The sequence below is a fragment of the Cucurbita pepo genome, chromosome LG10 (genome assembly GCF_002806865.2).
Source record: "Cucurbita pepo subsp. pepo cultivar mu-cu-16 chromosome LG10, ASM280686v2, whole genome shotgun sequence".
NCBI lineage: Eukaryota > Viridiplantae > Streptophyta > Magnoliopsida > Cucurbitales > Cucurbitaceae > Cucurbita > Cucurbita pepo.
The window spans coordinates 2,074,092-2,099,073 of NC_036647.1; the positions used below are offsets into that span (position 1 = coordinate 2,074,092).

At 37.9% G+C, this 24,982-nt stretch overlaps 7 protein-coding genes across 7 annotated transcripts; 5 read left to right on the plus strand and 2 right to left on the minus strand.

The window, feature by feature from the left end:
• The first annotated feature begins 1,521 nt into the window (after positions 1 to 1,521).
• Positions 1,522 to 2,522, plus strand: LOC111804233 (RING-H2 finger protein ATL78-like). The gene has a single exon (XM_023688966.1). It carries the CDS (start codon positions 1,637 to 1,639, stop codon positions 2,270 to 2,272), a length of 636 nt encoding a protein of 211 aa, XP_023544734.1. The 5' UTR covers positions 1,522 to 1,636; the 3' UTR covers positions 2,273 to 2,522.
• Positions 2,523 to 4,781: 2,259 nt separating this feature from the next.
• Positions 4,782 to 7,665, plus strand: LOC111803495 (actin-7). The gene is made up of 5 exons (XM_023687928.1): positions 4,782 to 4,934; positions 5,759 to 5,830; positions 5,947 to 6,340; positions 6,427 to 7,040; positions 7,126 to 7,665. Exons 2-5 carry the CDS (start codon positions 5,771 to 5,773, stop codon positions 7,189 to 7,191), a joined length of 1,134 nt encoding a protein of 377 aa, XP_023543696.1. The 5' UTR covers positions 4,782 to 4,934; positions 5,759 to 5,770; the 3' UTR covers positions 7,192 to 7,665.
• Positions 7,666 to 9,010: 1,345 nt separating this feature from the next.
• LOC111804423 (WAT1-related protein At5g64700-like) lies at positions 9,011 to 12,113 on the plus strand. Its single transcript, XM_023689225.1, has 7 exons — positions 9,011 to 9,206; positions 10,022 to 10,084; positions 10,172 to 10,288; positions 10,617 to 10,854; positions 10,928 to 11,086; positions 11,553 to 11,704; positions 11,788 to 12,113. Exons 1-7 carry the CDS (start codon positions 9,028 to 9,030, stop codon positions 11,924 to 11,926), a joined length of 1,047 nt encoding a protein of 348 aa, XP_023544993.1. The 5' UTR covers positions 9,011 to 9,027; the 3' UTR covers positions 11,927 to 12,113.
• A 586-nt stretch (positions 12,114 to 12,699) lies between these two features.
• On the plus strand, positions 12,700 to 13,456 carry LOC111803295. The gene has a single exon (XM_023687633.1). The coding sequence runs from the start codon at positions 12,803 to 12,805 to the stop codon at positions 13,370 to 13,372; it is 570 nt and encodes a 189-aa protein (XP_023543401.1). The 5' UTR covers positions 12,700 to 12,802; the 3' UTR covers positions 13,373 to 13,456.
• Positions 13,457 to 14,430: 974 nt separating this feature from the next.
• On the plus strand, positions 14,431 to 15,392 carry LOC111803296 (early nodulin-75-like). Its single transcript, XM_023687634.1, has 2 exons — positions 14,431 to 14,772; positions 14,965 to 15,392. Exons 1-2 carry the CDS (start codon positions 14,563 to 14,565, stop codon positions 15,298 to 15,300), a joined length of 546 nt encoding a protein of 181 aa, XP_023543402.1. The 5' UTR covers positions 14,431 to 14,562; the 3' UTR covers positions 15,301 to 15,392.
• A 380-nt stretch (positions 15,393 to 15,772) lies between these two features.
• Positions 15,773 to 17,706, minus strand: LOC111804178 (WAT1-related protein At5g64700-like). The gene is made up of 5 exons (XM_023688894.1): positions 17,524 to 17,706; positions 17,378 to 17,440; positions 16,370 to 16,898; positions 16,115 to 16,266; positions 15,773 to 16,033 (listed from the first exon to the last, which is right to left on the minus strand). Exons 1-5 carry the CDS (start codon positions 17,694 to 17,696, stop codon positions 15,874 to 15,876), a joined length of 1,077 nt encoding a protein of 358 aa, XP_023544662.1. The 5' UTR covers positions 17,697 to 17,706; the 3' UTR covers positions 15,773 to 15,873.
• A 4,366-nt stretch (positions 17,707 to 22,072) lies between these two features.
• LOC111804407 (probable mediator of RNA polymerase II transcription subunit 26c) lies at positions 22,073 to 24,701 on the minus strand. Its single transcript, XM_023689201.1, has 9 exons — positions 24,052 to 24,701; positions 23,879 to 23,947; positions 23,667 to 23,749; positions 23,474 to 23,544; positions 23,307 to 23,356; positions 23,192 to 23,225; positions 22,955 to 23,079; positions 22,575 to 22,671; positions 22,073 to 22,479 (listed from the first exon to the last, which is right to left on the minus strand). Exons 1-9 carry the CDS (start codon positions 24,442 to 24,444, stop codon positions 22,364 to 22,366), a joined length of 1,038 nt encoding a protein of 345 aa, XP_023544969.1. The 5' UTR covers positions 24,445 to 24,701; the 3' UTR covers positions 22,073 to 22,363.
• Positions 24,702 to 24,982: the final 281 nt, after the last annotated feature.

Consider the following 24,982-nt stretch of genomic DNA (forward strand, 5'->3'; position numbering starts at 1 on the left):
AAAATATATATCGTAATAATTCTTGAAGTTCAACAATCACAAGAAGATCTTTTTTTTTTTTTTTTTTTTTTTTTTTTTTTTTTTTTNAGTTTTTGAAAATTAAAGTCTCGTCTTTAGGAGCAATTTTCATAAAGCACTTTCAAACCCGCCTCTTAGATTTTTTTTTTCTAAGACCTTTAGTTTTAGTTCGGATAATGTGTTCGTTCGAGTTAAGGAGAAATATATAAACTAACCGAGACCCGTCCGAATGAGAGTGATACTGGAGATAGTAGGATTAAGAAAGAGTTTAAAAAATTGAAAGTTATTACCTATGTCAACAAAGTACACATTTTTTCAATGACTGGATCACAGATAATTTAAAGTCTGTGACTGTTCCGTATTTAAATTTCTAAAATTGTAATTAATTTGGGATTTGAATAGAAAAATAACAACTTTTTTTTAAAAAAATATTAATAAAAAGAAAGCATTGGATAGTTGGAATCTGCTGTAACGCTCTTTTATTCTTCAAATTAAGTATCACTATCAATCAAAAAAATTAATTTCAATATCATAAATAGTGTGCTTTTTTATTTTTTATTTTATTTTGTCATTTAATTAATGGGTTAAAAGAAGGCATATAAAATAAAAAGATCAAAGCTTATGGCATTTGAGCTGTTGCTCTAAAGGATGGCTGCAATTGGAACCCACTGCAATAAAATTTTTTTTGTAACATTCTCTACTTTTTCTCGAGAGTCGATGATCGAGATTTCATTTTTACCTCGTTCTAAAAAATGAGGTCTCTTAAAACCCGTCTTAAAGAGGCGTGTCGGTTGTCTTTAATAAAGAGGTCATATATTTAAACCCTCAAAAAAGAAAAAAAAAATTCGAAATTAAATTCCGAATTAGATAAAAATGAATAATACTTTCTTGCCTCACCTTTTAAATTTGTTTCTAGAATGTTCACGAACTTTAAAAAGTATCTAATAGACCTTTTGTAAGAGCTTAAATATACTGACAAGACCTTTTGTAAGAGCTTAAGTCTACTACTGACAAGACCTTTTAAATATTGTCTGCTTTGATCCATTACGTATCGCTGTATCGCTGTCAGCCTCACGATACGAAATTTCCCAACGATACTGGAAGATATACATGAGCACATTGTTGAAATTTCAAAGATGCTTTTTTTTTTCTTTCTATTTTAGATAAAGAATATGAACAATCTCGAAATCTCGAATTATAGGTATTTAAGACAAGAAGTTTATCAACGTAAATCGTATCACTTTATTTAAATTATTTTATATTAAAAAAAATCAAAATTAAAACTTATGGTATAAAATTCTTTCTAATTTCAATGATCATATATATTAATGGATGAAAATTATATAAATAAAATCTACTCCCAATTAAAATTTTGGATTTTCCAAGGCAAATGGTGTTTTTTTTCTGAAACAAGAAACTACGTGAAGAGTACAATGTACAACCTAAAAGACTAACAGCGACACGAAAAAAATAAAGACTCTACAGGNCAGCTTTCTTCTTCCCCAATCCCCACAATCCATTAATTTGCCTTTGCTATATAAGGTTCTCTCATCATTCTCACAAATAATGAATTACAATTCCAAAACTCCAATCTTTAATCTTTCAACATTCTCCCCACATGTCTATCACTAATTCAAGGAGGCTTCTCCTTCCCGCCGTGACCGCCAGTCCGCCGGTGTCAGCGCAGCTGCGACCTGGGTTCGGGAGCTTTGACATGAACGTAGTGATGGTCCTTTCGGTTCTCCTCTGTGCTCTAGTTTGCTCTCTGGGTCTCAACGCGATCCTAAAATGCGCGTTGCGGTGTTCCAGTTTGTTGGCAACGATGTCGGGTGGACTTGGCGGTGGGATTTTGGCGGTGCATCCGAAAGGTGTTCGACGAAATGTCTTAAAGAAATTTCCGACGGTGGAATACCCAAAAGAGGGGAATAAATTAAGGGGAATCGATGGGGAATGCGTGATTTGTTTGTCGGAATTCGAGGGTGGGGATCGGGTTCGTGTATTGCCCAAATGCTACCATGGCTTCCACGTTCATTGCATTGATAAATGGCTGAGTTCCCATAATTCTTGCCCCAAGTGCCGCAATTGCCTCACTGACAGTTGCCATAAGATCGCCGCTGGAGGCAGCCAGGAGGCGCCTGACGGCGAGTTCATCGCTATTGACCCGCCACCGCCGCCACCTCCGGGGGAGGAAGTGGTTGTGAATGTTGTTATTGCTCCGGTGGAACGGGAAGGCTTGGTGTGCAACTATAGGTAAAGCAAGTAGTAGATGAGATTGAAGTGGTAAGTGGGGCTGTGGGGTTGGGCTTTTTTTGTGATTGATGGAGCATTTTGGTTCTTTTTGCTTTAGCTTACAAGTAAGCATCTTTTTTTTTTTTTCTTTTTTTCTTTTAATTAATTAGGATTATTACATCTAGCCAAGATTAGGGTACTAAATTCAAATGTAAATACCTCTTCCACTCTTTTCCCCTCAAATAAAAAGGTTTCGGTTATAATTTTCCGATCAATTAGCTCTAAATTTAAACTTTTGTCTTAACATTATTTTCATCCCCACTCTTAAATTAATTTATAAAATTTTAAATTTATTTTAGTAATATTGAAATTTGAGTTTTTAGAACCTATGTGAAATATTATATTATTAAAATATTTTATATTTTTTAAACTATATTGAAAAACATAAAATTTTCATTAAAAATTTCTTTTAAATGAATATATATATAGGAAGACTAAGAATTCTTTGCAGTGACAAGTTTATTACCAATAATGATTATTAAATATAAAAACTATTAAAAGGTCGATAATTAATCTTAAATAATGAATTATCTCTCGATTAGATATTAATTAATATGAAGTCGTGTCACGTGATTAGCGCAATTCCCGTCTAGAATTTGAATGGATCGGAGAAAGAAGGAGTGAAAGGAAGGTGAGAAAAAAGGGGCAAAAAAAAGGAAGGCAAGAGAGGAATGGGAATGGAAGGTGAGAGTGAAAAGCAAAACATAAATTGCACTGAAAAAGGGAGAATTTGGATGATAGAGTTCACATGTTGTGTTTGTTAGAACACATATATAATATATCACATACACCAACCCAAATACCCCAATATATATATATATATATAGAAGCATTGTACCATGTGCAAATGTTCCTTTGTCTTGCTGTCTTTGTGGAATGTTGTTGGTGATGTGTATCTCGAATGTCACCTCGACACATCCCTCTCAACCCCGACCTTTCTAGAACTTTTTTTAACTTGTTTATACTTCATTTGGTAATATTCTCACTCTTAGCTCGTGACATTTCCTATTTTCAATCATAATAAATAATAATAAATGTAAATACATTTTACTTCTAAAGTTAATGTTAAAACTATCTTACTCAGCTTCATAATTTTAAAAACAAATATATATTATTTATAATATTATTTTTTTGTAAAAACTTTTTATCTTTCTCTCTCCTCTCCGCCATAATCCCATCCCCGCCGGCGGCCGCTGCCCGCCAACTTTTCTTCCTTTTTTTTTTCCCTTCTTCTTGACTTCAGGAAGCTATTAGTGACCAAAGCTTCAATCCTGACGGACCCGCCGCCATCCGTGGATGAGCTGAATTCTGTTTGGGCGCCGTAGATCGGATGCGAAGCGGGCGGGGGTTGCCGGATGAGAAGATCTAAAGGCCGCCGTCATTAAATTGCCGGAGTTTGAGGCACCATTTTTAAGAATCTGTCACCACCCCACCATCAAATCCTCAATGCATTATTAAACTGGACCTAACAAAGACACACTACCAAACCCACATCCTCCAATTAATCTTTGCTTCTAATTTACTTCTAACTTGCCTTCTTCCCCACTTTCCAACTCATATTTCTATATCATTTTTTTTAAAAAAAAATTCATATTTTCTTGTTTCTTAAAGTAAAAAAGATTTTAACATCACTTTAGCAATTATCTTCTTTCCAACCTCTTTTGTTTTTCGAGGGCAAAACAGTATTTTCATTTATTTTAGGGTTTAGGGTTCGTGAATAGAGAGGTTCTTTTAACCTATAATTTGAAGTTGGATAGGAAACGACTGAGTGAATGATAAGAGATTTCTCTCTTTTGGCTAAACAGGGCCGAGAAACATGAGTTGTATCCCCATTCCTATTTCGTCCCTATCCTCAATATTCCTCAAATCTCTGTCTCATCCTATAAACATCTCTATTTGTGAATATGATGATTCTTATTGATGACGTATGGTGATAGACGAATAAATTATTAAATATACTATAGCCAATAGAACATAATTTAACTGTTTAACACGTATTAATTATATTTTTAAAATTTTTTTCTAGGATTGAATTTTAAATTTGTCATTTTAAAAATATCGTATTAATTAAAAAAGAAAAATCAAATTAAGATAATAATATAAAGTGTAGAGTTAGAGTAATGGTTTGCCACTAAGAGAGCAACTTTGTCTAAATAATAAGATAATAAAATAGTGTAAATCCCTCTTCTTATATATATAAATAAATTTTATTAATAAGGGTTTTATTATACATATTTGCTCAGAATTTATTAATTAATATGTTTATATTTGATAAGATCCAACGGTTGAGATTGGATGAAAAAGAGAAAGAAGGGGAAGAATGGGGCTGGGCAAAGCTGTCAGCCAGGTCACCCTATCTTTTCTGGTGGTGGAAATGATTCCTTCAATTCCCAATCCAAATTCGTCATTTCATCCGAATTTGCATTTGCATTTGCATTTGAATTTACATTACCGCGCGTTCTCTCTCTCTCTATTTATAAACCCTATCTTCCCCTGATTTCTCTTCCTGTAATTCCTGTCGTGCAACACAGCTAGCTAGGTCGACTCTCACTACTCTCAGCCACACCTTCGTCTTTGGAGGTTGGCTTCTTCTTCTTCCTCGTTCATTTTCCTCTCTTTAATCCAAGGTTTGTTTCATCTCCTTCTCTCTAACTTGCATTCTTTTATTAACTTCACTCTTTCTACTCTGCTGCCATTTGCTTCTGTCTCTTATTCTTCTGAACTTCGATCTGCGGTTTTTGTTTTTTTGGTAAATTATGCTTTTCAGGGCTCTCATTTTCTGATTTATTGCTTTAATTCGGTTTCTGCTGATGAGGTTTCTGAAATTTTGCTGATCTTTGTGTCTGGTTTGGAATTCTGCATCGATCGGTGTGGATCCGTGATTTTTGTCCGATCGATGTAACTGATCTGAAAATTTTGGTTTGGGTTTTGACTGTGTGTACTTATGCAACTGAGATCTAGGATTTGGCGATGTGTAGCTTTTGATTTCCGCATGCAATTCTGTAATCGCGCATAGCTGCGCAGCTTTCTGGTGATTGGTGCATGTTTTTGTTTATTTCTTGTCTGTTTAGTTGATGGACGAACTATTCTGGTCTTTTGGTTGTCTGATCTGGTATTTAGTGTGTTTGTTCTCTGCTTTTGTGTCATTTTTATCACTCAGATTAGTTCTGGTAGCTTCTCGATCTGAAAACGGATAAGATTGTCAGTTTATTGTCAGCTCGTGTTCCTTTTCGTTTGTAAGATCTATAAGATATTTGATTATTGGTTTGATGTCTTATGTCTGGAATCGTTTTTAGTAGTATATTGATTCCTGTATTACTTGATGAGTCTGGAAGATCAATTACATGAAGTTAATTAATGGATTGTAAATGGAAGATGCCCGAGACATGAATACTAGATTGCTATGTGTGGTTTATTTATTCAACTTCTATTTTTATAATGCTTTGTGCAGTTTTTGAAAAAAATGGCAGACGCTGAAGATATTCAGCCACTTGTTTGTGACAATGGAACTGGAATGGTGAAGGTCAGTTCATTGGTTCTTTTATCCTGTGTTCTTGTGTTTGTGTCCTGGTTGCATCCATTTTTATCCCAAGGATTTTCATTTCCTCCTCTAATTTAATGTCATTTTTTGTGGTGCAGGCTGGCTTTGCTGGTGATGATGCTCCTAGGGCCGTTTTTCCCAGTATTGTTGGTCGTCCCCGACATACCGGTGTCATGGTTGGAATGGGCCAAAAAGATGCCTATGTTGGGGATGAGGCTCAGTCCAAAAGAGGTATCCTTACCTTGAAATATCCCATTGAACATGGTATAGTCAGTAACTGGGATGACATGGAAAAGATTTGGCATCACACATTTTACAATGAACTTCGTGTTGCTCCCGAAGAGCACCCTGTGCTTCTGACTGAGGCTCCACTCAACCCAAAGGCTAACAGAGAAAAGATGACTCAAATCATGTTTGAGACGTTTAATGTGCCTGCTATGTACGTTGCCATCCAGGCCGTTCTGTCCCTATATGCTAGTGGACGTACAACTGGTGTGTATATGAATTCTATTTGAATGACAATGATGTAATTTTGAACTTGGATTATTTGGTATTGATAAAGATTCTACTTTGAACAGGTATTGTGCTGGATTCTGGTGATGGTGTGAGTCACACCGTTCCCATCTATGAGGGTTATGCCCTCCCTCATGCAATTCTTCGTTTAGACCTTGCTGGTCGTGACCTCACTGATGCTTTGATGAAGATTCTCACCGAAAGAGGTTACATGTTCACCACTACTGCTGAACGGGAAATTGTCCGTGACATGAAGGAGAAGCTGGCATATGTTGCTCTTGACTATGAACAAGAACTCGAGACTGCAAAGAGCAGTTCCTCTATTGAGAAGAACTACGAACTTCCTGATGGACAAGTCATCACCATTGGAGCTGAGAGATTCCGTTGCCCAGAAGTTCTATTCCAACCATCTCTCATCGGTATGGAAGCTGCAGGAATCCACGAAACTACCTACAACTCCATCATGAAGTGTGACGTAGATATCAGAAAGGACCTTTACGGAAACATCGTCCTCAGTGGTGGCTCAACCATGTTCCCTGGCATTGCAGACAGGATGAGCAAGGAAATTACAGCCCTCGCTCCCAGCAGCATGAAGATTAAGGTTGTCGCCCCACCCGAAAGGAAATACAGTGTCTGGATTGGAGGGTCTATTCTCGCATCCCTAAGTACCTTCCAGCAGGTAAATCTATTCTTGCATCCACAGAGTATTTCGTTATAGTTTTGAATTCACAAATGGCACTAACCCTTGCGTTTTGTTGTATCAGATGTGGATTTCAAAGGGTGAATATGATGAATCGGGCCCATCCATTGTCCACAGGAAGTGTTTCTGAGCTGCTGGTCAGTTTCTTTGCTGGTGAGTTATTTTTCCCTTTAGTTGGCTTTTTTGTGTCATGTAATGTTGAACTGAGATTGGTTGGCGTCAAAGGAGGAAGGAAGGGGGGGACTGTGTTAGATTTGTTGTATCAATGCATTTTCATTCACTATGATTCTCCATTCATACGGTGGCCTTGTTGTTGGAAGCTCACAATTGCTGGTGACCCTCCAGATTTGTGGCAAAAAGAATCTGTTCTGTTCTGTCATCTGTGGTTCTCGACCATATCATTTTAGGGATATTCGTAGCAGAAAGAGTGATTGTGATGCTTTTCCTAAATATATACTTTTTTTCCAATTTTCTTTTCTTTTTGAAGGTTTTTCCTGAGAACATTAATGTTAATATTTATTGTATGCGAAATATTAGTGTCAGTTTTTGGTCGTAAACTTGCTATGGAATTGAAATCTTGATACTGCCTTCTGAGCTTTCCAGAGATGTCTCTCTCAATGTTTCTTACCTTTGTGAAGTAAATGAATGTATGTTCATCCAGTTTCATTCCTAATTACCCATTCCCATTATGTAAAGTATAGAAACTATTGGGAGATTCAATACCTATAAAGGTGATTAAGGTCATTAGAAGGGGGTATTTGAAATGATGGTCACAATCACAATGAAATGATGTTTATCGCACTTGGATTTGGCAATTGTGCGGCTCACTCTCAGTACTGAGTGAATCAAGTCAACTTAAGATCGTTAAGATTGTGTTGTTTATGGTCAGGCAACGTGTGCTCAAGCTCCTGCTCCGTTTTGAGAAGAAAGTCTTAAAAAACGGAAGTAGAGAGAGTTTGAAAGCAAGATTGAAAACAATGTTATATGACTACACGTAAAAGACAATATCACGATTTTAATAGTATATAACTTTTTGGGTAGGAAAAATTTGACGTGCATGTTTATTTTTGTCGATAGCAATATTTGGGTACATTTTGAATTGTATCCATTCTTTTGAGTTTCGCATGTGCTAAACCCATTGAATCTATGTAATGCTCCAGGTTCGAGATTCAAACCAAACTTGAGTTAATCTTTGTAGGGAATTCTTGTAATCTACCTTAAGAACTATGTAATACGTCAAAGTCGAGTAATTCTCGAATCTGGTTTGTATTTTTAAAAACCACAAGTATGCTCTGAGGGGCTTGGGAAGCATTTCTTTTTTTGTTATAAATTAATCTGTAGAAGTTGAGGTTAAGCTGGAATTGCACTTTGGCCAACCTCTTTATTCTATTTTATCAATCAAAACCATACTAACCATCCTTTTTATTTGTTAGAATCAAATGATTCTAAAAGACTAAATCTTCATGAAATTATCACCAACAGAAAGAACTTGCCCACTTCTTTTATACTTTCCGTTTGATAGTGATCTTTACTTTAGAAAATGATTCCTTAGAACTTGTCTAATTAAAAAACATATTAATAAAGTATGAAATAAAGCATTTTTTATAAGGGTGTAGAAACTTCTCCCTAACAGACATGTTTTAAAAACTTCCGAGGAAGGACAATATCTACTAGTGGCGATGTTTGATCATAGTTTGTCTATTAGCTCCACGATAGGTGTTAAGTGGAAGTACATTGATATATGCAGCTAAGGCATCCTAACAGATTGGTAGACTTGAACCCAAAACCATTAATAAAGGTGTGTGTAATGCACAATAACGAAACTTTTCCCACTAGAAAAGTAATCTTCCAATTATGATGAAGCACTTACATATTTTATTGAATGGTGATGGTTGGATTGTTGGTCTTATTAAACAACACACACAGAGCTGAAGGGGAAGAGGGATCAAAATAGTTGTTTGGTTTCATGAGAATGGACTCAAAGAAGCCTTACTTGGCTGCTATTCTCTGCCAAATCGCTTTTGCTGGGATGAGTCTATTGTCAAAGGCTGCCTTTGCTTCTGGTATGAATGTTTATATCTTCCTTTTCTACAGGCAAGCTGTTGGAACTCTCTTCTTGCTGCCCATCACCATATTTTTCAAAAGGTAACTAATTACTTAAGCTTCATTTTTCGTGTCGAGAGACGATTTTCTCAGTTAACTTAACGTCTTTTTGGATAAAACCAAAACTAAATTACGAGAGCTTAACCCAAAGCAGAATATATCGCACCATTATCATGAGAGGGGAGAGCCACTTTAGGTTAAACACAGTCTGAAGGACAGACAAAGTCACGTCTTCTTTTTTGAATTCAGGGGAGGGGCGACATAATACCGAAAAAGAAAAGAAGAAAAAGTCCATTCGGAATATTGGTTGGGAGGAGAACAAACCACCATTTATAAGGGTGTGGAAACCTTTCCCAAGTAGACGTGTTTTAAACCCTTGAGGGAAAGCCCAAAAAGGAAAGACCAAAGAGGACAATATCTGCTAGCGGTGGATTTGGGCCGTTACAGAGTCCTAGCCATTTTTCTTCTAAAATTGGGGTATTGGTTCATATTTCAAGAATCTCACATCTTTTAGTTGGACTAATCGACTGCTGTTAAAGGTCAGATTTTCACTCAAAAGTCAACCCCAAAGCCATACATTTCTTTGTTAAACTACTTTGTAGAGTCCCCCAATTAATGGCCTAACACGGGGTGGGAGCTAGTGAAACATGTCGTTCGTAATGCACCATTATGACGTTGTAGAGGTTCACTGGTTCAAAACCAAGCTCTAGACTTAGCCACATATGTGCATGCAATCCTCAAGTGGCCGTGAGTGATTCGAAGATCATACATGCATAATCAAGAGATAATTATCTTCATTCGCACGAGATCTTTTCATACCCGTAACAGTTGGTTTCTTGTTTTTTCATGGATTACAGACAGGAAATAGCAGGCTTATCAGTAGGAGTGATGTTCAAGATTTTCATGCAGGCCAGTTTAGGGTCAGTACAATTATAAGTAAATTTACTCTCTGAATTTGAAATTGTTCATGGATCGTTTCAGCAATCATTTGTGTTTAAAACGTGCAGGTTTACACTGGCTTTGAATGTTTATGGGTTAGGCGTTAAATACACTTCTGCAACTTTGGGTGCTGCAGCGTTCAATTGTCTCCCTGTCACCACCTTCTTCTTTGCTCTTATTTTCAGGTTCTAAACCATAATCTTTCTCCAAAGTTCCGCGTTGGAGAGGGGAACGAAGCATTCCTTATAAGGGTGTAGAAACTTCTTCCTAATAGATGCGTTTTATGCTGATGGCGATACGTAACAGGCCAAAGCAGGCTTGGACTGTTACAAATGGTATCAGAGTCAGTCACCGGATGGTGCGAAGCATTGTTTAGAGTAGGGCTAGATCCTCTCCATAGTATACGTGTTTTAAAGAGGGGAAGTTCAAAAGGGAAAGCTCAAAGAAGACAATATTTGCTAGCTTGTTAGAAAATTATGATCTCGTTTGATGAACGCTCGTATGTATATGTAGGATGGAGGAAGTAAAGATAAGGAAAGCAAGTGGAATGGCAAAGGTTGGAGGCATAATTGTGTGCATTGCAGGGGTTGCAGTGCTTGCATTTTACAGAGGCCCATACATGAAGCCATTCTTCCATTATCATCTTTTTGAAACCCATGAGTCTCATGTTTCTTCCCCCAAAACATGGATTCTTGGTTGTTTTTTGCTTCTCTTCGCCTGCATTTCATGGGGTTTGTGGTTTGTTCTTCAGGTTAGTTACCAAACTCCACCTTCTTTGTCGTCTTTTGTTATCGTAACCCATCAACTTAAACGTATATTTTCAGGCATTGATTTTGAAGACGGGCTCATCGCCACTCGTGTTAACGTGTGGACAAACATTGTCAAGCGCTTTGCAGTCGTTTGTTGTGGCCATTGCAGTGGAACGAAACACTTCTGAGTGGCAGCTCGGTTGGAACATTCGCCTCGTTTCTGTTCTTTATTGCGTACGAATCTCTCTCTCTAAACTACGAAAGTTTATGCTCAAAGTGAATCATTATAAAATTGAAGATGTTCACTTGTTCTTAACTTAGCCATGTACATGCATGCAATCTTCAAGTGGCTGTGAGCATAATAGCCGAACCCCACTGCTATGGGCTATCTCTTTCAAGTTTTCCCTTGGGGTTTTTTTAACACATCTGCTAGGAAGAGGTTTCTACACTCTTATAAAACTTCGTTCTCCAGTCCCGCTAATGTGAGATCTCACAATCCACCCCCTTTCGAGGTCCAGCGTCCTCAATGGTACTCGGGGAGAAGTTTCCATTGCCCTGATAAAGAATATTTTGTTCCCTCTTTAACCAATGTGGGATCTCACAACAACAACTAACTTCATCGACACGAGATCTTTTTGGTTAAAACCGTAGGCTCGTTTCATTCTCTAATAGCTTATTGTTACTGAAAACGTTGTTGCAGGGAACTTTTGTAATATGCATTGCAAACTTTCTGTCAAGTTGGGTCATAAAAAAGAAGGGCCCTGTTTTCCAAGCTGTTACCACACCCTTGAACCTCATTTTTACACTCATTGGTTCACAGTTGCTGTTGAACGATGGAGTTAGCTTGGGGAGGTGAGTGTGGGATGGTCCATTCCTTATTGTTATTACTCACCATTTTAACCCATTTTTGGTTCTTCTGGGTGTGTGATGAACAGTGCCATAGGCGCCATGTTGCTGGTTTTGAGCCTTTACAGTGTTCTATGGGGAAAAAGGAAGGAAATGAGTTGCAGCGATGAAGAAACCAAGAACCATCCTTCTGTTCCACCCCAAAAGGAAATTATAGATCACATCTGAATTCCAACCACATTCATTTCTAATGAGAATTCACGTCTCGGATCCTTGGATCTCGGTTTTTTCATCTAATGCTTCAAATGAATTTGGATCGTAAGCTTTTGTACACATGATAATAATTCTTTTTGGTCCTCGTTTAATCTCGGTTCAATCTCGAGTAAATACAGGAGGCTAAAATGAGAGAACTTTTTTGAACATCAATCGAGCTCGTGACAAAACTATCACGAACTGTGAGATTCACATCGATTAGGGAGGAGAACGAAATATTCTTTATAAGAGTGTGTAAACTTTCCCAATGGGAAAGTCTGAGGAAGACAATATCTATTAATGGTGGGCTTGGGCTACTACAAATGATATCAGGGTCAGACACCGAGCAATGTGATAGCGAGGAGGCTGAGCCTTGAAAGGGGGTGAACATGAAGTGTGCCAACAAAGATACTGGGTCAGGATCAATCAGAAAAGGGAACGAATGACGATGTGCCAACAAAGATACTGGGTCACGAAGGAGGTGGATCAATCAGAGAAGGGAACGAATAACGATGTGCCAACGAAGAGGCTGAGCCCCAGAGGAGTGGACATGAAGCGGTGCGCAAGCAGATACACCGAATTCCAAAGGAGGTAGATTGGAGGGTCCCACATCAATCAGAGGAGTGACTACGAGTATGATGGAGTGTTACATGAACTTGCTATCACAAAAATTAAATTTTTTTTTTATTAAAAATTAAAAATAAAATAAAAATGAGGTAAAAGATTAGTTAAAATTTGTCGACAACAAAAAGCCCCAAATTATTGAATTCTTCACGGATTGATTCATCAAATCCCTTTTCTGCCGGTTCCCCATCCATCCCTCCATCTCAGATTGAAGCAAGCTCGTAATCAATGGCGGATTTGGAAGCCCACACTCGGCCACACCCATCAATCTCCACAGAGACAGCTCTCCAGGCTCTGAACACCTTAATCCAGCTCCATTTCGAGAAGACCCTAGAGAAGAAGCACGCCATAGATCTTCAAAAGAAACAGCTCCACAACCTCTTCCACCTCTTCTTCATTTTTCTGGCTCTCATCTTCTTAGCCCAATCCCTTTCCCCTCGCCTCCAGTGCCGCCATTGCTGGATCCCCATTGCTCTCCTCTCCCTTTCCCATCTCACTTTCTATGTCTCCGTCGCTCAGACCCTCCGCTGCATCAATGCCTTCAAGTACCAGCGCCGTTGCCATAAACTCACTCTGGGTTTGGCCACTGAGAAGCTCCGACTCATGAAGATGAGGATCTCTACAGCCGGCGGAGGCCTCGATGGCGGCGCCGCGGATGAGGAATTTGAGATTCATTACCAGGAGCCGCCGGAGAGCTATTTGGGTAAGTTTAAGAGGAATTGGGCCCTGCATTTTGGGTTCTTGATCTTCATCTATGGATTTATGATTTCTTCCTCTGTTGTTCTTCTCTGTTCTTGATTTTTTCCCCCATTTTTTCTCGATTTTAAATACAATGTATGATGGTGGTTAATTTTTCAATCCTTAGTCAAGAATTTTGAATAATAGCTTCCTATCTTCGTAGGTAGATCGATAATTCATGTCTAATCTAGTGAAACTATGCTCGACTGAAAAATTAAGTTTAAATCGCTATATGATTTGAAATGACTTTTGACTTATTCATTCACGATCCAATAATAACCCTTAAAACAACATTAAATTTAAGTTCGTTAATATGTCGATATTGAACCTATGATTCTTGTTTATGCGTGAATTATTATTGGAGGAAATGATTAAGTATATGCTAATGGCTGCCCACAAACTTTGCTTCCATGTTTTTATGAAATTTAATATGTAATTAGTTAATTAATTAATTTCTAATTTTGATGGTTATTTAAGAGAAAAATTACGCATCCCAAAAATAATGGTGGCGAGCCCATTTCTCCAATACGGCCAAACCTGTATCATTACACAACATAACAAACCCATTCCTCAAAATCCCATAATATTCCCCAAACCCAAAATTCTCGGGTGTATACGGGTTGAGCTAGTAGCTCGAATGGTAGAGTTCTCAGCTCAACTCGACCCTCTATTATTTAGTAGAGTTGGGTTGAGTAGCGAACATTAGAATTCATTGGATTGGTCGACTCTCTACAATAGTATGATATTATTTATTTTGAGAATAAGCTCTCATGAGCTTGTTTTGGGCTTCTTCAAAATACCTCGTACTAATGGAGTGTATTATTTAATTATAAACCCATGATCATTCACTAAATTAACCGATGTGGAACACTTTCATCCGACACCTATCCTGAATTAACTTATTTCATTCAACTATTATTAAAATTAAACAAGAAAATTATATTATTTTTCTAATGAAACAATTTAAAATAGGGACTGTACACATTATTTTATTTTACCGTCCGCTCCAATTACATAGCAGAAAAAACTAAAATATTTATTAAAAAAAGAAAGAAGATATTTTTGTTATATAGACACATACATAGATACATAGGTTATTCCCATAATTATTTGTGTTTTTCGTTGTTTCTTAGGAATTGTCGGAATCCCAAGTTGCCGAAATCCCTCTTCCTCTCTCTCTCTCTATAAATCATTACCCCCATTTTCTCTCTCATACATACACTTTCATTCACCCACAGACACAGACAAGGATGGGAGCTTGTGCGACGAAGCCAAAGGTTCTCAAGGCTGACTCCGGCGACGCTCCGGCACCGGCTCCAGCGCCGGAGCTTTCTCAGGAGAAGACGGTGCCCGAAACTAAACTGGAGAATGGCAGCAGCGACGCCCAGGGCACGGAGATCGTCGATGAAGACAAGGTGGATTCTAAGCCTCGTTGTCTCAGCCATTTGTTCAATGATCAGGTAATTTATTTGAACTTTTTTTTTTTAATCTGTTTGGATCGTGAGAAAAAAAAAAAAAAAAAAANATGAGTAATAATGCAATGGTGGTTGTCTTTTCTCTGTCAGCCCCTGTTTTTATCTTTTATTTTTTTCCCTTTTAATGTCTAATAAATTTATTAATTTAAAAAATGGATGTAATTTATTAATGAAAAGGAGAAGACAGCAGCAGCGGATCCATCGGGGAAGGAAGAGATCCCACCGGAAACTGAGAAGAAAATGAACCCACCGCCGGAGGAGAAGCCGTCTGAAACTATCCCACCGGAAACAGAGAAGAAAATAAACCCTCCGACGGAGAAGAAGCCGTCTGAGACCAACCCACCGGAGCCGGAGCCACCAGTTTCCGACTCTGTTACAGAAAATGCCGAACCAATTGAAAGCAATACCAAAGTCGAAGTTTCCGATGAGAACGAGCCTCCGCCTGAGAAGACAGAGTCGCCGGAGAAACCCACTGAAACAGAGGAACCAGTGATCAAAGTAATCAGCAATTAAGAAAAGCTTGGTGTGTCACTTTTTTTCTTCCTTTTTTTTTGAGATAAACCGAGTAATAATAAATCAGTCTTCTGAGAATTATTGAATCTGAAGCCCATCAGCCCAGTTAGCATTCCAGCCCAATTTCGTCCTCGGCCCAATTTTTCGCCCACTTGCGCATCCTCGGCCCAACTATAAAGCCCATAGTCGCAGCCCATCAGCCCACGACTCAGCGACTCACGACTTAACCCGTGGTCGACCCGACAGCCGACCCGACAGCCGACCGGAAGCCGTATTCTCGTGTGCGGCGCGCGTGCGGCTCAAACCCCTGCAGCCGGTTCGTTGCTGCAGGGACAATTTTATTTTTATTTTTTTTCAAGATTTTGATTCTAAATTCATATAAGTTTTAAACTTTATAATATTTTTCATAATTTCCAAAACTATATAATTATTTTTCTTAATAATTATACGGATAAATGGAAAATGCATTTCATAATATTGAAATTGATAGGAGAATTGTATTGCATTTAGTAACCAAAATACAATTTTAGAGAAGAAATTAAATATCACGAACAAGTTCATCACAGCTTTTGCTTAGACTAACGTGGAGTTGACTTCAGACCGACATGTCGGCTCATCAGCCTGTTTTAGTGGTGGAGACGGTTGTTGGTCGTTTGGAGCAGTGACAAGCTCCTTGCTTTTACCCCACAAAACACTGTAAAGACTCATTACCAGCAACGATGCTCCAATTATACTGTCATCCCAACAACAACAACACTAAATTCAGTAACTTTTAACACAAAAATTTACTGCTTAAATTACCGTAATTTATTACCTTCCCACGTAAATTCCTTCGGAAAGTAGCAATAGGGAACCAATTATTGTAGCCATTAAGTTCAACGGCGTCGTCATGGCTTGAAAAACTGGACCCTTCTCTCGGATGACCCAACATTGCGCATTATTTGCAACGCCAATAACCAGAACGCCCTGTGCCAGATGTTAATTTAATTTAGGAAATGATGATGGATTTATAAGTAAAGATTACATTTTTGGTAAGCCCAACAACAAGTCATGATTTGATTGAGCTTACACAATACAGCACAGCGTAGAGTCGAACATTCCAGCCCAATTTCCACTCCAAAGGGTCTCTTTCCATGGCGATGGCTACGAAGAAGGTCTGAGCCGTGCTCATCACGGTCTGCGCGCACATGAACTCCATCGGGTGCGGGTACTCCTTCAAGAATCGAGCCTGGAGAACGAACCAGATCCCCCAAGAGACGCTGGTGACGAGGAGGAAGAAGCAGCCGATCATCCATGTGTTTTGGGAGGTGGGAGGGTGGTGGGTTTGGGTTTGGACGTGGTGGAATAGTTGGTGGTGGCTCAAAATTGGGCTCAAATAAGGGCCTTTGTAGAAAGCTAGAATGGCGGCGCCCGCCATGCATATCATTATGCCCACCACCTTTGCTATCCCGGCTGCTTTATTTAGCTTCACCTTCTCCATTCTTAGTATGAGTGCGAAGAAGAATGTGGTGACAGGAACGCAATTGAAAGCTGCGGCGCCCAATGTTGCAGACGTATAGTTAATCGCTACTCCATATGCATCCAATGCTAGAGTGATCCTAAACCCAATTCATAATTGAGACTATAATAAGATTCGTTGAATAAAATAAAAAGTTGATATACATTAGTGTGTTGAGGATCGTTGGGAGTGAGTCCTACATTGGAGAGTTGTAAATTCTTAAATAGAATCCTTAAATGTCGAACAAAGAAGTTGGGACCCTCGAAAGTATAGTCAAGAGTGACTTAAGTATCAAACAAAATGTGTACTTTGTTCGAGATCTCCAGAGAAAGGAGTCAAGCCTCAGTTAAGGAGAGGCTGTTCGAGGGCTCCATAGGCCTCAAGAGAGGCTCTATGGTGTACTTTGTTCGAGGGGAGAATGGGAGGGAGTCCTTAATTAAGGGAATGATTACGGGTTGATAAGTAGGGAATACAACATCTCCATGAGAGAGCTTAGGCTCAAAGTGGACAATATCATACCACTGTGGATAATTCTAATTCCTAACGTTTGGGACATTAATGATAAACATTAATACACACCCTATCAATGAAATGACGAAAATCTGGCACAAATGCTTCAAAGACAACGGTCTCTTCTCCTTCCTGAAACATATTTGCAATAAAATGAGTTGAGCTATGTTCATATTGACAAATCGAAATAAAAAAACAATGAAAACGAAACGTACCCTTTTAAGAGTAGAGTAAGCGGGACCAAAACAAGAGTACCAGCAGCTTGACGATAAAATAGGAAGATATACGTGTTCATACCGGAGGCGAAGGCGGCCTTGGACATGAGGCTCATACCGGCGTAGGTGATTTGGATGAAAAATGCAACGATGTAAGGGTTGTTGAAAGCCATATTTGGCGATGGTAAGGCTGATAATTTGGAGTGTTCATTGTTTGGGGCTGCCTTTAAATAAGGGGCAAAAGGGAGGTGAATGAACAGAAATGAATTTCAAAAAGAACCCACAAACTATTGCGCTTTATCTTTTACTTACAAATGAGTTCAGATTCATTATATTTGGATCATAATAATGCGATGTGTGACAGCAATGGTTGGCATTTAAAGTGCTTTATAATTGATTCTACAAAAGGGATTTTGGGCAGATTTTTTTGTTCTTCCTTTTATTTCATGCTATTTTTTCATTTATTAGCGATTCTTTTGGTTGTGTTCTTGGCCCATCACGATATTTATAACGAAATACAAACAAAATCAACGTTCTTTAGTCGGGTTTGAGTTCAATTATCTAGGGGAATCCTCGCATCGTTCCCTGTAAAAATAAATGAAAAAGAGGCAGGAACGGAGATGGGGAAGGTTTCCTCGTTCCTGTCCTGCCCCACCAGTCTTATGAATATCTGTAGACCAAACCCTGAAAGAGTAGAGGTTCCTTCGTTTCGGGACCGTGGACGAAGATTAGGTGGGGGACTCCCTACCCCATGTAATATTCCTTTCATAGGATACACATTAACTTTGTGGCTTTTTAGCTTAAAGAAAAGAGGCTTCTTGCATGTCGCTTTGTCTTGTTGTAATTTAGAGTATGATTGGTGCCATTTCTTGTTGGTTTCAAAGCTTTACAGAGTTTTTGTTTTGGAAAAGAAGGATACTTGATTTTGTGATAAAGATCAGAATCAATATGAATCAAATTAAAAGTAATGGCATTACACAAATTATTACAACTTCGGCTCGATATATGATCATAATGGCGTCTCCGTCCCTAGAATAACACCTTTTTCGGCCTCCACCTAATTTTAGGGAACATCATTAAAGCTTTCTAAGGTCTTTTCGTCCAAGTGGAGATAGTTTATATCTTCGTCGACATGTCTATTTCACTGAACTTTTCTTCGAGACTGTGCCGAAATCATTACATTTTTTGTGCGGCTAGTAACTTATCAAATAAGGAAGTTCATTACCTTATGACCATTATAGATACCGTCGTCGTTCACAATATATGAAAGAATAAAAAAAAAAATTAAAATTTTGTCAATAAATCCACCTTCTTTGGAGACCCAGCGTCCTTGTTGACACACCGCTTGGTGTCTGGCTCTGACACACTTTGACCCATTACATATCGCCATCAGTTTCACGGTCTTAAAACTTATCTATTAAGGAGAGGTTTCCACACCGTTATAAAGAATGATTTGTTCCCCTCTCCAACCGAAGTAAAATTTCACATTCAAAATGTGATTTTTATGTAAATTACTTTACCAAACACAAGAAACAAGAGTGAAAATTGTGGTACGAGATCACTAACTTTAGGGGTATCATCTAATATTCTACTAGATTTTGTTTTAAACCAATAAATTTACAAAGGAATAAAAGGTTTACAATGATGAAGCACTGAAAAAATGAAGAAATGAAGGAAGTGGGTTGCATGGTGGGTTTACAAGTCAATTCAATGTCTAGAATTTGGTTAATGGGAATGATATCATGATCATGATGTCCCAAACTTATCCCTTTGTTCTTCTTTCAAGTTGCTCAGATAGTATGAATGTTCATATCTAATTGCCTTCCTCGTGCTTCAAATACATGTATATGGAACTCATTATTGGGGCATTCTATCCATTCAAATACACACACGTTATTTGTCCAAAACAAGAACAATCCCCAATGCCCTCCACAATTGTTTGTCTTCTCAGCTATCTCTACCAGAGAATATGAAGACCCCTACAAGACAAGACATTGAATTGACTTTTTACTGTTCTTGATTCTTTCGACATTCTGGCTCGGACCCATAATAAAAATTTATAAACTATCACACCATTTTAAGTCATCGTTGCATTGTTTCAAGAATTCGTACTCCACTGATGCTTCGAAAGTAACAACTAATCATCCCATAAACTCAAGAAGTTTATTCGATTGAGATAGATGAGATTAAGATTGCTTCCAATCAAATGAGTCAAATCAAATGTAAGACATCTATCCCATCAACGTTAGCTTCTCGAGTTTCATTTTCAGTATTCGAAAATGATTCTATCTATCTCAACACTTCTCACGAATTGAGCTATACTCAAATTGATCTATCTAAGAATCTTTCATATCAATTGAATTACATTATATTTTCCTTTATTTATTTATTGTTACAATATTCAATAAAATTATTGTAGTGTTATATAATATAGTAATGAATGATATCAGGTAAGAAATTAGATAAAAGAAAAGAAAAAGGAATCTTAATGCATTAGTTTAGCCTAAAGTTAAAGGTACAGAGAAAGCTGATTATCATCCAAAATCAATTCCATGTGTGTAAAGGGGAGGAAACTCTCACCAAGAATTGATCGGATTCAAAGATGTTCTCAAGATCTTTAAAAACAAAAATAAAAAGGTTAGAGTAGTTGGGATGTATCGGGAGACGAAGATAATTGTTTAGGCTCATATACCTCGTTTGAGTCTTCCCTTGAACAATAATGAGAGTTCGTTTTTGTTCTTATCATGGTCTGAAGAATACTCCGATAGAACAGACACACCAACTAAGTTTAAATCGTGACTCTAATACTAAAGTTGAACACCATGAAACCTAAAATAGGTGGTAGAGAAGGGGTTATATTCTTTTTCTCTCCCTAATTTCCCACTTACAAAAAGAAAAAGAAAAATCATGGCCTCATTATTATTTATTTATTTATTATGGGACCGTTGATATGATCATGGGCCGACCTTTTGGACCTAACTTAATGGGCCTAATGGGCCTAGTTTAATGGAAGATTATTGGTAAATTCCACGTTGGCCCCAATGTTGAAGTAACGTTCTCATTTTGGGCCGACTTTTTGGACCTACTGAATGGGCCTAGTTTAAAGTAACGTTCTCAGTTTGGGCCGAAAAATTGGCCCAAACACATGAAATGAGTTTCTTTTACCGTTGTGTGATAGTTTTATGTTATTTATTTATTTATTTATTTATTAAATTTTAATGAAAGCTTCTCCACCATTTTTGGTATATTTGTAATCTTTTTTTCTTTTTAGTATTCGTTGTAATTTTCTTAAAATATATAAAGGGTTCTCGTCACTACAGGACCATTAACCACCTTCTTTGCGTTCTCCGATGCTGATTGGGCTGGCAGTCCCGAGTCCCGATAGCAGACGGTTCTCTACTATGCTAGGAAAGAAGTGAGCAGGGCAGGCTTGCGGAGAACGAGAACAATCCTCTACAGTCATAGGACACCGCTCACAAGACAGTGGTTGACCTATGTTCTCGTCTCTTTACAACTCAACGACACAGTTACAATCTATAAAACAGAGGTTGAACTTGCCGAGAATGAGAACGATCTTCTACAGTCGTAGGACCAAGGGTCCATTCGACAGCGAACCACGCAACCACGAGACAGTGGTTGATCTATGGTTCTGGTCTCTTTACAGCTAAATGACACGGTTTTACAGCTTGAGGTTGTTCAAGTAAAGTCTTAACCAACAGCTGGGTTTACAGACACATGTAATCCAAAAAGAGGGATTATTCTGCAGTCATTCAAAACTTTGTTTATGATAATAATGGACTATTATCATTCCTTGAAAGCAACTCATGAACAACATAATAAATAGTCAATAGTCAATAGTCAACAATAACGGCTTGGCCAATTTCCATTCTCATAACCAAACTATTCTTCATCTTTACCCCATCCAACAGCAAACATCATAATCACCAAGCAGTAAAAAGAAAGTACGAAAGTATTGTATTAAGCTTATCATCAATCACATTGGGTGGCTTTAAGCTATGAAAGCATCTACCGGGTGTTGTTCTTGAAGTAAATAAATCACTTCACAGTGGAAAGATTCTAAAGGTAAAAAGAGGTCCCCCTTACTGGTTTTACACCCTAAATTACCTATTCAAACATAGAATATCATAAAGCAAGGTTGATTCAAGTCCAAACACTAATGAAATATACAGCTTTTGCGAGATTTATCCTTTGTCAAAAAGAGATATCTTCAAGATCTTTGAATGAGCATCAAGTTTCTCATCCTCTACCCCACACCCTTGAAAAGTAGAAGCTTTTTTGTATGTGGAAAACCACCCTTCTTTATGTTAGGCCAAGCCCCATGTTCCATAATATTATATCAAGAAAATAAGGGAGTGACCACTTGCAAGCCAACAAACCAAACCCCATCCACATGTGTTGGCCCCCAAACCTTAAGTTGCTGTAATAAATAATCTTTTTTTAAGGTCAAATATGACTAATGAGCCACCTCTCTACCCTCTACCCTGCTGCCCCTGTTGATATGATCCAAACCAGAAAACAACAATGGACATAAGAACAAGGCCTTCCTCCTATTTGAGTTTTATATTTGAAGTTGATCCAATTACACCAATGAGATTTTAAGACTTGGGGATTCTAAATAAACAATATATCAGAGCATTAGCATTGCTTATTAGGAGAAAATTTACGCGAAAAGTAGTTTTTGATTCTCTTTAAGCTTGATAGAGGAGTTTAAATTTTAATGATCAAAAAGGTAACAAATAGAAAGGATGATAAACCGATTCCAGTTTCGACGATACCGAGACCTAATTTTGAAGATGTTGCTTTGCTGCATTGCCAAATATCACCAATGTCTGCCTTGAGAGCCACCGCCGGTGCCTTTGTTCTTTGAGAAGAAGGTATTTTTTGGCTTTGGGATCTCATGAATGTCCATTACTTGGATTGTTCTTTGCTTTTTAGCTTCGATAAAGGAAACAGACAAGCAGAGCAATTAGTATTGATTTGTTCCAAAAGAATCAGAAACGAAATAAAAGGCAAGAAATCTGTTGCCAAACCATTTTCAGCTTCTTTGTAATTTTCTTGAAGCCTTTTTCTAGCTGATGCAAGCTTTTGGGAATCAAAATTTGCTTCCTTCTGTTGTTCTTTCTGTCTCTGCAAATGGCCATCAATTCAACAGACATAATAAGAAAATCTTCCTAAAACAGCTATTTGCTGAAGACAAATTTGGCAGACTGTAAGTAAGACCAGGCATATCATCTAGGACCTCAGAAAATTTAGACCTACCACTCAAATTTTGTCAAATTTCAACACAATTGATGCAGTTTGAGTTAAGTTTGTTATGTTTTCGGAAGCATAAGAATCGTAAGTTCAATTTTCTTCCTCCATTTTTGGCAACCAAACATAGAGTTAAAAGACTCTAATTTGGTTACCATACATTTTGAGGAGTATATGACGACATTGGAGCCGGTTGTGCTGGTTTTGGTGGGGCATCTCTTCTTGGAACGGACTTTCCCTTCGGTTCGGGTTCTACGTTATTTCTATCTGACCCAGAACCTCCATCTAACAAGACAAAGAAGGGGGGACAAAATGAGAAACCAAATCAATCCGTGGAAAATCATGGCAAGTGAAACAAGAAGCTGAAATCTGCATATTATTATAATGCAATACTCACTGTGTGGATTCGGAGAGTATGCAAAATCAGGAACCTACACAACAACGAAACATTATAAACACAATCGTACAGAAGACAAACATCCGAACCCATAAGATCAATGATTTCCGTTCACCTGGTGATAACCATTTTGAGGCACCTTTTGCTGGGGTGAGTCACTATCAGCTGTCAATAACAGTAGAAACCATTCTTAGCTAAATTTTTTGGCAACAGAGTGACTAAGATTAAGATTTTGAATGAATTGAATCATGAAGTTAAAACTGGTGTTCATATATTTGCTACCTATGAGTGTAGCTGTCTGCTCCCCAGGCTGATTCAACCTGACCCATTCATCCACAATCTCCTTCCATTTTCTGATGAACAACACCAAAACAAATTGAAGTTATTAACACCGTTTGAGCTGATGATTCACCAACCATTCTCTGAAATTTACCAAGCATCAACCATTTTATCCATTTGTAAAGCTTATACGAACCTGACAAGATGTTTCACCAATCTGCGAACATCATTAGATGAATGCTTCCTCAACCGGTTCACATGCCTTCCAATATCAGTTTCCTATACAAAAACAAGAACAAGAACAAGAACAATTAAGAAACATAGAAGAAGAAGAAGGAAGCAACAGAACCCAGAAATTCAAAAGAATTACATTCACAAAGAACAAGAAAAAACACCATAAACAATCACCTTAAGAGCTTGGAATGTTATATCCATGTCTGCCAAGTTTTGAAGCAGTTCAACCAAGGCATCTTCAGGCTGAAACAAGCCAAACAATCACCAATTGGGTAAGTTAAGAGAATTTCCCCAAAAAACAATCAAACAATTCTAGATAATCATAATCATAATCAAAAGAAGAATACCTGGTGAGGAATTTCAAGCTGCTCCTTTATTTCTAAAACCTTCTTCTGTTCATCATCAAACAAACCTCCATACGGGTCTACTCCCTCGTCGTCTCCTTCGACTACAACGAACTGCGGCGTCGAAGGGGAAGCTTCCTTGGCCTCAACGGGGCTCTGTTTGATTTCACAGCCATTAGAACGGCCGTCGTTATAGCGATCCGTATCGCAATTCCGACATCGAGTAGGAGGCGAAGTCAACGCATAGAGCCTCTCAACGATTCCGTCTCTCCGATTCTTCAATTGATTGCCGTAATCCAATGAAGCAACCTCCATAGCTGTATCGATGAAGGTCCAAACATCGACACCGGCTGTATCCAATATGGTCCGGAAATCATCTAAATCCAACCGAACCATTTTATAGTGAATCCGATTAGAAGAATCGGCGATTGAGAAAGGTTATCTTCCCGATAAACAATCCGAAAAACGTTTGTACTTCTCGTTTTCAGTAGTGGACTCTGAAAACATAAACCGATCTAAGAAGGAAGTTCACTATTCAAAACGCTAGAAATTCCAGAGAGAACCCAGTGGCGGAAAAGCAAAATCGTCATAATCCATTAGGAAATCTTTTGAAAGGATAAAAAAAAAACAAAAAAAAAAAAAAAAAAAAAAAAAAAAAANGTGTTGGGTTGAAATTTGTTCCTATATCCAGATAGGATTTTTCTTCCCCCTCACAGCTCTGACCGTCCCAATTCCTTCCCCACTCGCATTCATTGGCGCGTGGTACAAAAAAATAATCTCACATTAATGGCCCAAATCCAGGCCCATTTATTCTACTAATTTTGGAATTAAACCCCTCACCTTTCCCCTTTTTACCAAATTTATAATTTCCCCTTCATTTCATTTCATTTTCCCTAAATCCTTTTTAATTATAATCTAATTCTATTTAATTACT

Coding starts and splice junctions, on each gene's coding strand:
- LOC111804233 (XM_023688966.1), top strand. CDS start 1,637: ATGTCTATCACTAATTCAAGGAGGCTTCTCCTTCCCGCCGTGACCGCC.
- LOC111803495 (XM_023687928.1), top strand. CDS start 5,771: ATGGCAGACGCTGAAGATATTCAGCCACTTGTTTGTGACAATGGAACT. Junction 6,341..6,426: donor TGCTAGTGGACGTACAACTG/GTGTGTATATGA, acceptor TACTTTGAACAG/GTATTGTGCTGGATTCTGGT. Junction 7,041..7,125: donor CCCTAAGTACCTTCCAGCAG/GTAAATCTATTC, acceptor TTGTTGTATCAG/ATGTGGATTTCAAAGGGTGA.
- LOC111804423 (XM_023689225.1), top strand. CDS start 9,028: ATGAGAATGGACTCAAAGAAGCCTTACTTGGCTGCTATTCTCTGCCAA. Junction 10,289..10,616: donor TTCTTTGCTCTTATTTTCAG/GTTCTAAACCAT, acceptor ATGTATATGTAG/GATGGAGGAAGTAAAGATAA. Junction 11,087..11,552: donor TCGTTTCTGTTCTTTATTGC/GTACGAATCTCT, acceptor ACGTTGTTGCAG/GGAACTTTTGTAATATGCAT.
- LOC111803295 (XM_023687633.1), top strand. CDS start 12,803: ATGGCGGATTTGGAAGCCCACACTCGGCCACACCCATCAATCTCCACA.
- LOC111803296 (XM_023687634.1), top strand. CDS start 14,563: ATGGGAGCTTGTGCGACGAAGCCAAAGGTTCTCAAGGCTGACTCCGGC. Junction 14,773..14,964: donor GCCATTTGTTCAATGATCAG/GTAATTTATTTG, acceptor ATTAATGAAAAG/GAGAAGACAGCAGCAGCGGA.
- LOC111804178 (XM_023688894.1), bottom strand. CDS start 17,696: ATGGCTTTCAACAACCCTTACATCGTTGCATTTTTCATCCAAATCACC. Junction 17,441..17,523: donor CTTACTCTACTCTTAAAAGG/GTACGTTTCGTT, acceptor AATATGTTTCAG/GAAGGAGAAGAGACCGTTGT. Junction 16,899..17,377: donor TTCGTCATTTCATTGATAGG/GTGTGTATTAAT, acceptor AATTGGGTTTAG/GATCACTCTAGCATTGGATG.
- LOC111804407 (XM_023689201.1), bottom strand. CDS start 24,444: ATGGTTCGGTTGGATTTAGATGATTTCCGGACCATATTGGATACAGCC. Junction 23,080..23,191: donor ATACTCTCCGAATCCACACA/GTGAGTATTGCA, acceptor TTGTCTTGTTAG/ATGGAGGTTCTGGGTCAGAT. Junction 22,480..22,574: donor TTACAAAGAAGCTGAAAATG/GTTTGGCAACAG, acceptor CCTTTATCGAAG/CTAAAAAGCAAAGAACAATC.